The 12,211-nt window shown below is 34.5% G+C and overlaps 1 protein-coding gene across 9 annotated transcripts in view; it reads right to left on the bottom strand.

Annotated features, from left to right (window-relative positions):
- The window catches only part of EPHA5 (EPH receptor A5), a 383,390-nt gene that overhangs the window by 187,173 nt on the left and 184,006 nt on the right, over positions 1 to 12,211 (bottom strand). For 7 of the 9 annotated variants that reach the window (XR_006341773.1, XM_043906637.1, XM_043906639.1 and 4 more), the window contains exon 5: positions 9,072 to 9,407. The exons of 1 other annotated variant lie outside the window; for it this stretch is intronic. Coding sequence is in view for 6 of the 8 variants with exons in the window: in XM_043906637.1 (XP_043762572.1) it covers positions 9,072 to 9,407 (336 nt within the window). In the remaining 2 variants the exon portion in view is untranslated. Of the gene's footprint in view, positions 1 to 5,067; positions 9,408 to 12,211 lie in introns of all 9 variants that reach the window. One more of the 9 variants, XR_006341772.1, reaches the window with a different exon arrangement.

Below are 12,211 nucleotides of genomic sequence, written 5' to 3'. Positions count from 1 at the left end.
CTAGCCATCATCGATCATCATCTTTGTCATCGTTACCACAACAGATCAAAGAGAGAAAGAGAAGGAACAGAAGTCCCTGAAGTGTCTTTTTAGAAACCAGAGGAGTCTCTAGAAAGATTCTTGTCAGTGAACCAAAAAAGCATTTTGATGATTTCTAAAAATACTCCACCTCCATCTGCTAATCCTTATTAAATAAACCAGAGATGAAATATGGACAAATTCATTACATTAGTGTCTCATCTTTGAACTACGTTTTCCAAGCAGAAATAAGCATAGGAAAAGTTCAGATTGTGTGCCTCATTTAAGCCAAGTTTTAATGGGAATGGGCAGTGGCAGTTGGCAAAATTAAAGGATTTCTGTTGGTAGCCATAACAAGTACACGAACCTGGTCACAGATCAGTATGACACCAATGTAGAGATATTCATGATATGTAATTACAGAAAACATTTATTTTGTCTCTAGATAGTCTTCCTTAGAAACCTCAAGAACTGACAAATCAATATGCATCTTTAAATAGAAATAATGTAGTTAAAAATTTTGTATCCGTCCAAATACATTTTGATAAAAACAAAAATTATGTGACTATTTCTTATATACAAAGCATTGCTCTTACTTTGATGCTGTTATTCTCTGCCTATTTCTTTATGTTAATTGTTCTGGATATTTAACTGAATTTGAAAATTTCAATGCTAATATAAAACTCAGTATTTTAAGAAATCATTGAAGATAGACTCATCATTGGAAAAATGAAATTTCATTAATTATTCCTATAAGCTTGAAGTAGGTTTTTGTTGTTGTTGTTGTTGTTACCTGAGGCATCACTGATTCTGTTATTTTTCACTTTAAAGTATTTTTCTCTTCTCATTTTACTTCACCAATGAGTTTGTCTATATAATACTCATAAAGTTTAAAACCTATTTATCTCATGTGTGTATTCAGTCGCTAAGTTGTGTTCAACTCTTTGTGACCCCATCGACTTCAGCCTGCCAGGCTCCACTGTCCATGGGATTTTCCAGGCAAGAATACTTGAGTGGGCTGCCATTTCCTTCTCCAGGGGATCTTCCCAACCCAGAGATAGGATCTGCATCTCCTGCTTCTACTGCACTGGCAGATGGATTCTTTACCACTGAGCCACTTGGGAAGCCTTATTTATCTCATAGGATTCTTTCTATGCGTACATGTTAAGTCACTTTAGTCATGTCCGACTCTTTGTGACCCTATAGACTGTAGCCCGCCAGGCTTCTCTATCCATGGGATCCTCCAGGCAAGAACACTGAAGTGGGCTGCCATGCCCTCGCCCAGGATATCTTCACGACCCAGGCATCGAACCTGAATCTCTTACATCTCCTGCATTGGCAGGTGGGTTCTTTACCACTAGCACGACCTGAGAAAATTTTCCATGAACTCACACTGTTGAGAAGTTTTTTATAAACTACTGTAGTAACATTTATCAATACCTTATTATGTACTAAGCATTACTCTGTTTTATAGATATTAACTGAATGAAAATCACTATATTAAGGCTTTAAATTGGATAAAGAATGCTCCCAAATTGGGTAGTCAGAGGATCTGGGTCTCTGTCCCTGGATGAATTGGTATGTAAAGAGCAGTGGATGTATGACAGCTCATTGGATGGCAAAAACAACATTAAGTGGATCTAGAAAAGATTTTTATTATGGTGAAAAAAATTAGTTATCAGAATGAGATGTTTAATATAACTATTATGTGAAATTAAAAACCTATGCATCTGATGCTAAATAAGTTTTTAATAAGAATACTTATGCAGAGAAATAAGCAATCCATGTAAAGGCTATTTGTTTAGGAAAATGGCAAATAGATTTGGGATAAAAGCAGTACATAAAAAATATCAATATATAAACCACAGCAAGACCTTGCATAGTTCAAACATGGTAATGTGCCGTGTTTGAGTTAAGAGATATCATTAACTCTCATCATCTGAAGTAAAAAGAAAATACAGAATGAAGGAAAGAAAGAAGAAAGGAAGGAAAGAGTAAAGAAAGTAGGGATGGAGGGGGGAAGAAGAAAGAGCAGGAGGCAGGAATGGAAGAAGGGAGAGAGAGAGAAAGATAGGGTGGACAAATCTTAACTATTTGAAAAAAACATATTTCTTCAGAATAACGGAGGTAACTTGGTTAACAATTACAGGCAGAAATTTTCATTCAAATTGAACAAATTCATGGATATCATAGTTTGTGGCAAATCTGAAGATTTTCCAGCAGTTTCAAGTTTGAGATTCTGAAGCAGCAATGCTACTAATGGCAGCAGCAATTGCAATAAGGTTAAGTGCCTGCCATTTATTGTCTGACAGCTGCAGTGGCCATGTTTTGCTTCTTCAGGCCAGATCTGTGGTAGAGTACTGGGCATTTCTCCTGAAACTTAGCCCTAATCTTTGAATCTATTTTTCTCTATGATTCTATAAGCCACTTAATACCCTTTATTACAGGCCTCTTCTGTTTAAACCACTCAGAGTACATTTTGTTTACAACTAAGAAAATAGACATTAAAACCTAAAAATCGTTCCCAAAAGAGAAGTGCTGCAGGCAAAAGTCTTTTAAAAGAATGGGAGTTTAGACCTGTGGTTTGACTGGTTCAATTTCCGTGTAGCAAGAACCTATGTAGTTTTTAAAGGATGTTGCTAGTTTTAATCTAACAACAGCAGGCATATAGTGGCTATGTCTTACCACCTCTGGTCACTGCAAATAAAGGGATTCTTGAAGATATTTTTGGTGACCAAATTTCATCTGCTTTGGTACTCTTGCCCATGGTGGCTCAGATGGTAAAGAATCTGCCTGCAACGAGGGAGACCTGGGTTCATCCCTGGGTCAGGAAAGTCCCCTGGAGAAGGTTATGGCAATCCACGCCAGTATTTTGCCTGGAGGATTCCATGGATAGAGGAGCCTTGTGGGCTATAGTCTAAGGGGTTGCAAAGAGTTGGATGCGACTGAGTGACCTTCAGTTTCACTCAGTACTATGAAAGTATGAGAAAAACAAGAAATATAGGAGGACAGGATGAGTCTGGTTGCACTGCAGATTTTAAAGAAATAAAATTAGTGTCTCAAAGTTTAAATTTCTCTGTTCAATTCACATTGAGATGATCAGAGTCTTCATGCTGTAAATGGATGACAGAACTGTGCATCAAAAACCAAGTCTTAGACCACAGAATTCCTGAACTGCTAAAATTATGGACTTACTGCCTTGCCTTATGAGAAAATGAAGCCACTGACTGGAAAACATGAAATCCTGAGCACTGGAATGTGGATATGGGGGAGAAAATAGATGATTGAAAGAATTTTCAGCTTCTAAAACTTACTGAGTCTCTCTTGCTACCATTAAGTTCTTCCACACCTGGCTGAGGAAGCTATTCCTTGATGTCTTCAATACCTTATCTAAGGTCATTAAGTGACAGAAGGAAGTATTATTGCTCAAACTTATTTACTCCATCTGAACTCAAGATCCCAACATCCTCTTGGGAGCCAATTATGCAGTCAATGCTGGGGACAAAAAACTTCCTGAATATGTCTCACAAAACTCTATAACTTAAATCTGCAGGAGCATATGGAATATGTATGTGAAAATGGATTTTATGTGTTCCTTACAGAGGAGTGAAATTCAAGCTGGTATAAATGCATGATTAGAGATTCATCATGCTTCTCTAGGTAGCTAGCTAGCACAAATGCTAAATGCTTGTTCAACTAGTTGGCCAAGATCTGGATTTGAAAGGTGAACTATGTTTTTATAGTTCAGATACTAGGAACTCCTTGTTTTAATGAAGAAGGAATTAAATGACCTACTAAAATAGGAACACTGAAATGGATTTATTTGCCAAGACCTATGAAACTATCCACTAATTACAATTCAGAAAGGACTCAGAAGACATGTTCTTCACCATATTTATAAGAAATAAATTGATGAGAACAGTGCCACTTTTATTACCAAAATCTCTAAAATTTCTCTTTTCTTGAGAACATAGAGGCTGAAGATGCAGTGAAGTGATTTCTTAATTTCTTAGGGATCAGATATGGCAGAGACCAAGTGTTAGCACTTTACCACTAGAAGAAAAGTGGACACAGATTTCATAATAGGCGAAAATGTGAATGGTAAAAAGTCTAGCACCAAGGCATTAAGCAACTGAAACAATGGACCCTCTCATCTATACCACTAATGATATCAAGGTCTAAGAAATACAAATCTAAATTTAGTGTTAGTCATGGTGTCTCACCAACACCCAGACCCGAGTAAGCTCACTGACCCTATTAAATGAAGAGAAAATTGTCCTTATGGAGTACTGTGCAATAGTAACATATATTAATATTGTACATTTTCCATTTCAGCTATCTGAGCGAAATCTCTGGCCAGTTCTAGATAAATGGGGGGCAGGAGGGTTACCACCCAGATTGTAAATTTTAGATTTCAAGATCTAAATTTAGATTTACTAGAATACAGAATATACTTCTAACAGATTATAGAGCTAACACTAATCTCTGTGGATCCAAAATACCCCTAAGAAACCATGATCTGAGTGGAGGCCATGACGGTAATGTGATGAATGAGATGTTGTCCCAAGCCCACATTACAACTGGCACATTGATGCCTCCATTCAATTCTTTATTTCACCAGTCATAGGTGTATACTTGGAAGATTTCCTCTTCAACTCTAAAAAATCTCTTTGTCTCTGAGCCCCACGCAGTAAAAGCTGTGAAACTACAGTAATGACCAAACTAAACTAAATCATAGAGCTTCCTCTTTTTACTCTTCCTCCCACCAAAAGAGTAAACACACATACCTCGTGGATCTGTGGGGGATGCAGCAGTTAGTGCCACCATAAAATTATATATATAAAAGTAAAAATATTGAGTATTACCTACATGCAAATTTAAATTACCTTTTTTAGTCTGTATAGAAGACAAACTAATCTTGGCAAACAACAATATATTTAATGTAGTGGTGATTACAAAGATAGCCAGTAAGTTCTCGCCATGGAAGAAAGTCAACAAAGACCCTCAGAATTATCATAGTAATGACTGAGCAAGTGACAATGAACTTACTTTTCAACACCTCACTAAACAGAGATCAACAGAAAATGTTTGCTTCCCTCTTCTCAGAAACACTTGTGTGCTTTTACCATCAGCATTCTCTTAAATTTCCAACTCTATGGCATAATTTAGTTTCAGGAACCCTGGGCATCGCCACATCCTGTAAGACATCATTCTGAACAACTATGTAAATTGCATCAAACTGAAAGTACCTGAAATGGAATTATCATGCTCCCAGATACTTTGGAAGAATCAAGAAATAAAACCTTTGAAAATAAAGGACTCACCTTTCTTAGTGATACTTCTGATAGCCTGGGACAGGTTGGGACATTCCCTCCAAAATATTTGTTACACTTTGTAACTCGTATCATGTTAATCTAGCTCTTTGATGAAAAAGTCGAAGAGTCTAAGACTAATTCAAAACAATTAAAATTTGATCTATTTTAGCTCGGAATTATGATTCTGTACCCTGGCTTATTAAAGTAGGAATACTTTTGATTTTTTAGTTGGGATGAGCTTATTGCTCCTGGGGATAAAATATACATTTGATATATTAAAGGGCATCATGATTTAGTTCTTGATTAAAGTATGCCCAGTGCAAAATTATTTTAAAGTAAAATCCTAAAAAATAAGTTTATAGAGGAATATGATAAATGCACACTCTTTTGTGAGCTGATAATGAAACATTTAACGTAATTGTTTTCAATGGGATTTTTAATTTTCATACTATGTTGACATATCACTCTCCATCTACCTATCCATCTATCTAGCAGTTACATTTTTGATGACCTAAACTGGTAAGACAAAATAAATGATAATACAATAGGAATGAACAATAGAAGTGTTGTCATGTAAATAATCAAAACGCATTTTTTGTAAAAAAAATTTTTATATATCAATTTTTCCAAATCACGAGAAACTTGAGGAGCTCCATGAACTTTATTCTTTTTCTAAGTTTGAGCTTAATAAAATATGGTTTGTATATCCATGATTTTATCAACTTTGCAATTTGACTATTAAAGTTCTTTATATAATTTATGTATTCACATTTTTTTCTATCATTTCCCATTTTCACACACAATATTCCTTTACCTTTTTGTAAATTACTTTTTCCCCCCTCAATTTTCCCATTTCATGTGTGTTTATATTTCTTAACAGTGATAATTCCCACAACAACTTTGCAATTCTTTGTCAATCTCAGTACTATTTGTTGAATTCTACAAGGCCCATCCCATAAATTCCAACTAACTGTAGTATTTAGCTTTCCTTAAAACTTCATCTTTTGACTTGACTATTAAATTACATGCAAAAAAGTATCATTTGAATTCAGACGACTTCTCGCAAAAGCAAAATGCTAGACTCCATAATGATTTAATAGCTGGAAAAACGTCTTAAATGCTGTATAAACATCCATAAATTAATCATTTAATCACTATCCTCAGCACAAAATCATTATTTCTTTTTATAGACCGATCAGCCAGGGTTAACTAATCAATTTCAGTTTCTAGATTAATGTAAGATTCTTATCTTGAAAAAATTACTATTTTTTTCTTGTACATGTTGAACATAATTTTGAATCTGGGCTGTTCATATATCACATTGATGTCACTAATATGAATCAATCAGAAAATGACAGAACAAATTATAAATCTGAAACAAATAAATTAAGAAACAAATGCATTTCTCAAAAAACACTCCATAGAGATTGAAACTAAAGTTGAAATCTGTTAAAAGAAGTTTTGTATAAAAACCACATATGGTCCAGATAACTTTCTGTAATTTAAGGCTGGGAAAATATTCAGACATTAAATCCAACTACTGTAGCCAACTTTCTATAATGTTGGTACTTGATAAATGTCCAGCACCATGGCATTAAATCTAACAGTTACTTGAAGTCAATAATTTTTGTGAAATTGATATTTAGTTGGTCTGAAATGTCAGATGATGCGAAAATCTCTATCTTGTTTTTATTTTTTTATTTTTTTGGTAGGTTTGTAAGGATTTTATAGTATGTACACTCTGAAAACTTGGGGGAAAAACAGCAAATCAAAAGTCAACAAAGTTTCTGCTCTGAATACAAATGTTTGTTTTACATGATAGCCATGCCTTGAATAGCTGGATAAAAATTATTCTTTCTTGATATTTAAAGTATTTGTAGTTCAAAAAACATACTGTGCAGTCCTAACAGGCCAGTAATTAAAAAACCCTTGGAGCAAGTATTTATTAATAATATCATTTAAAAAATAGTTATCTAGTTCATCAGAGAAACATCATTCAAAGATGGTTATGCAGGCTTAAATAATGTGCTCCCAGGGGACTACAACTCTTCATGATTGTTCAATATGCTTTCAGTATGTTAATGGAAGATTCACACTTAGAACCAAGTAAGTTTGAAAGATATTGCATATGAAGGTTGAAAGCAAAAGTTTAATCCCAGTATTTTTCTGATGTGAGAAGACAGTTGACATTCACAGAGCACTTGTGGAATCTAGATACTGTGATGAAAAATTAATGTATACTAGTATGCCCAAAGATGAGTCTATACTAGAGGAAAACCTAATTTTCACTAATTTTGTCTACCTCTTTTTAGCAATTTTATTAGTTCAACCTTAGGTTAGGAACTAAATGGAGTAAAATATAAAAATTTCACTGAGGAAAGTGGCATATAGGTATACAGTGTTTATTTATTTTTTTTTCCCATGGGATTAAAAAAAGGCTGTGGATACATTCAACATGGATGAGAACATGAGGGCTTAGAATGATGCTTGGTGAATAATTCAAATATCTTTGTATCCTCTGGGTTACTTTTGAATGTTCCCCTCAGTTTTATTAGTCAAAACAACTATGAACCCAATGATATGTGTTTTGCTTATTCTCGAGAGAACCACTTCATTTATCTGACACATCCAATAATTCAAATTATTTTGACCAAAACTTGATTACAAACAACATTTTCTTGTCAATCAGATCATTCCACTACCTACAAACTTATACTAACATTATAGGAATTAAGTCTGACCTAATTCAGTCAAACACATCCTATCACACTATGAGTTCTACTGGTAAGGATGTCTTCACCAAGCAAAGTTCACCTGAGGTACTTAAGGGGTAACCAGTTTTTTCCCATGAACTGAGAGCTGAGGCCAAGGAATAGAAGGAACATTACATTTAAACCCCTTCCTACACAGGCACTTGTTATTGACAAAAACCAGTTATAAGCTACTCATAGGCTTTGAATGGTTCTTGCCACATAATAGAATGAGTTATTAATTCAGTCATAGCTTGATTTGTAGTTTACCAGACAAGAATTCCTCTATATGGATTTACTTAAAATTAAATATTTGAGCAGAAATTTTAGGGGAATTAGTCATTCAAACAGCACTATTTTCCCTACTCCTTAATATTTCTAAGTTCTTCATATGGAATATACATATATTTTCATATGTATGGTTGTTGTACAATGGCTCACAGTTATTATAATTTTGATAAATGGATTTATCAAAGAAAAGTTGTCTTATGCATTTGTAACAATAATAATAGAAATAATAAGAAAACCCTATTTTAATATGCAAAGAAAATTCAGATGTGGTGCCAAACTAATAAACCTGCCTTATTACATGCTAACTTAATTAAAGAAAAAACTTGAAGTGAATAAAACAACAAAAATGTAGATCTGAGCTATAATAATTGCACTGTTCAAAATTATGAGATAAAAATTTTTTTCACAAATGGATTTGAGCCATAAATATATTTTTTAATGAAAAAATTCAACTAAAATCTATCTTTTGTTTTCTGTCCATGGATGTGTCTGCTACGAAACTTTAGCTTTTATTTGCCTAAAACTTAAAAAAAAAAAAAAAAAAGGCATCTCAAGATGTATTCATTCTACTCTAAGACCTAACCCTCTGGATAATGTGGAGTTCTTTTTCAGATCTCAGGCAACTTAGCCCTGAGCTGGGGAGATAACTGACAGAATGTGTCCTAAGGTACATGATTTGGTTGGACATCACACTTACCTGCTTGATTTGTGGTTACATTTACAGACACATACTGCCGGGCTCCTGGGCTCAAGTCGGACACTCCATTCACTGCCTCAATCTCAAAGGTATAGTTTGTGTGAGCGAGCAGATCCACCACCATGACAGAGGTGTTTTTCAGGCCGATTTGCTGGGGGAGGTACCTGACATGACCGCCACACTCGTCACACACACCTGCATGGGAGTTGCACTTCTTGCATGCAATACAATATGACACATCTTTCCTTCCACCAGTGTCAGCAGGAGGAATCCATTCCAGAAAGACACTAGTTTCATTAACATTTGAGATGGCATTCCGAGGAGCTGAGGGGGGTCCTGGTTTGCAAAGTAAAGTGAAAAAAACAAATTTTGAGATGATAAAATTAGGCATTGGTTACTACACAAATTTCTGGTCTGAAGGAAAAAAAAAAATAGCTTTGCAATCATTGTTTTAAGCAGGGTAGAATGCAAGAATTATCAATTTGTAATAATCTTTGAAAAATCTTGTTACAGTTTTGTAGGGACAATAGTGGGGTTTAAATACTATAGAAATGACTTATCTTGTCAATGTAACAAGTTCAGTTAAAGAAGATGTTTTCCTTAGTGTATACATAGAGATTTATGGAATAAAACTGTGCATGCAAAAAATGTAGATAAAATTATGTATTCAAACAGTGGCAAGTTCTTTGGCAAGTCCAAGGAAAAATTTTCCTTGGGGATTGACGTGATTAAGTCCTCAATGATACTTGTTCCCTGAAAGCTAGGAATTAAACATGAAGGATTTACTAAGCAATGAGTACAGGTAGAAAGAGGATTTATTAGTGTGGCTGTTGACTACAAATTCTACAGAAAGTAAAAAGGAAAAACAAAAACAGCCTTAGTTTATCTCAAAGTAAGTTGCATATCTATTGATAAGCCACCAACAGAATTTGAAGCCTCCCTCATATGACAATAAAAAACTAGAATTTAAGTAGTTGATCAATTTTTTTTTGCTTACTTTGATATGGTTTTAACATTGTGGTTTGGCAAAACTGTGCATTTTACTTAACTGAAAATCTAAAACTTGTTTTAAAAAATAATTCTCCAAAACACAATTAAGAAGAAGAATGAATGTGTTCAGACCTTGAAAAATCAGCATAATAAATTTATATATAATAGCAAATGCTATTCATGTGTATAATACTGTATTTCTGAAATAATAGCAGACTAAAGAGAACTAAAATTGGTTACCTACCAATTGTAACCAATGCATTAATCTGGTAGGGGGTGTTGATAACGAGACAAGCCATGAATGTGTGCAGATGAGGGATATATGGGGAATCTCTATATCATCCTATCAATTTTGTTCTGAACCTAAAAATGCTCTAAAAATAGTGTCTATAAAAGAATTAACTGCATATTGCCTGACTCTAGAGTAGACTTATAGAGACTCAGACCTACAGCTTCAGTCCACTGTTAATATTATATGATCAGATGTTCTTGAAGAGAAAACACATTTTATTTGTTTCAGAATTACTTAGCAAGGATTTCCCAATAGGGAATAAAATGGACTATGAATGGTTCATAAGCATAAATTAACCTACTCAGGATGACATAGCTTAGTTATCTTAATATGTGCTGTCTGTTCTAAACATAGAAGTAAATATTAATTTCTACCTAACATTTATTAAGCCATGGCTGCTGAGGACTAAATTTAAAAGTAATAAGAAAGCTACCTAGTATTCATAAAATGTCACTTAAAGAACTCCATAATGTAAAAATTGCCAGTTTTGATTAAAAAATCTCTACCTTTGCTGTAGTTGTGGTTGAATCCTATGAATTTTCCCATACAGTCTCACACACTCCAATATAAAAGTCACTTTTAAATTGAAACAAATACTTAAGATGGAAATACAACTCTTTTTACTATTGCCTTTAGCTTACTTAATAGTGGAAAATTATGGCAAAAATGTAATTTGAGATCAAAATGTTACAGGTTCCCTTGTGAGAAAAAGGTAAAATATACTTGGAATAGGTCTATTTCAAAAGATATCAAAATTCTGAGTTTTCCTGCCAATGTAACTATACCCACGGTTACCACCTTTCCTCTAAATCTGTAAAACTGTATCTTGGTCTAACTCTTCTTCTGACTCTGCTACCAATAGGCCCTCAGCATGTGAGTTGGGGCACATATGCCTCTCAAAGTCAAAATGAAACTTATCTATTCAAGGGGAGCCCTAAAGAAGAGGTAATCAGTGAAGGCTCAGACTGACATGCACTAAAAAATAACATAATGACATTCCACCATCCTGCTAATACACCGTGATGTATGAACCCAAGTAGAGCTGGGAAAGGCACCCTCAGTTTGAACAGATTCATTAGAATCTGAATTTTGTTTGATTTTCTTTTCCTATAGGTTTGTTGCGTTTGGTTTTCCGGATTACCAGAAAAAAATATTAAAAGAAGTTGAAACCATAAATTTAATACCAAAGAGCCAAACAGACATAAATCAAGTGATCTTATCTGTTGAAGGGTATCATCATATGTGGTATTTGTGGTATTGTGAATGCAACTAAGACCAGAACGCACACTCTCACAGACTATTTATTAGGACGATCTACAGGACTCCCTGTCTTTTTTGAGAAATGCATACAAATGAGTGTTCCTCTGAGACACCGTATTAGAAATGCACACACCTGGATACAGAGAAAATATAAACCTCAGGTCCTAAACGAAAGCTAAGCAGTCCTTGGCACCAAACCATGGGGTCTCACCCATTCCCAAACCTAGTAATTTTACAGAATGGGAGGCTCCTATTCATGCTTAGAAAGAGACTGATCATGGTTATAGTACTTAAAGAAAAGAATACCTATAAAATCGATGAAATTGAAATAAGTCAAGATATGAGTTTCTCTAATCCACCAAAATACAGTCTAGCCAACATCCCCCCCCGCCCCCATTTGGGCTTTATTTTGCTCTGAATAATTGAAGCAATTTCCACTGCAACCAAGATGCATCACATTCAATCACACTTTATATCTCCTCCATTCAAATTCAAATGTATCCTCTTAAGAAAGGTATACACTAATGTCATTTACTTATGTGAAGAGGAATTGTTTATAGTTAGTAACCATCTAAGCCATAAAAGTATCAGAATGTGA

The sequence above is a fragment of the Cervus elaphus genome, chromosome 6, assembly GCF_910594005.1.
Source record: "Cervus elaphus chromosome 6, mCerEla1.1, whole genome shotgun sequence".
Classification (NCBI taxonomy): Eukaryota; Metazoa; Chordata; class Mammalia; order Artiodactyla; family Cervidae; genus Cervus; species Cervus elaphus.
The sequence above is the reverse complement of the archived record's forward strand: the minus strand, read 5'-3'. Positions and strand labels throughout refer to the sequence as shown.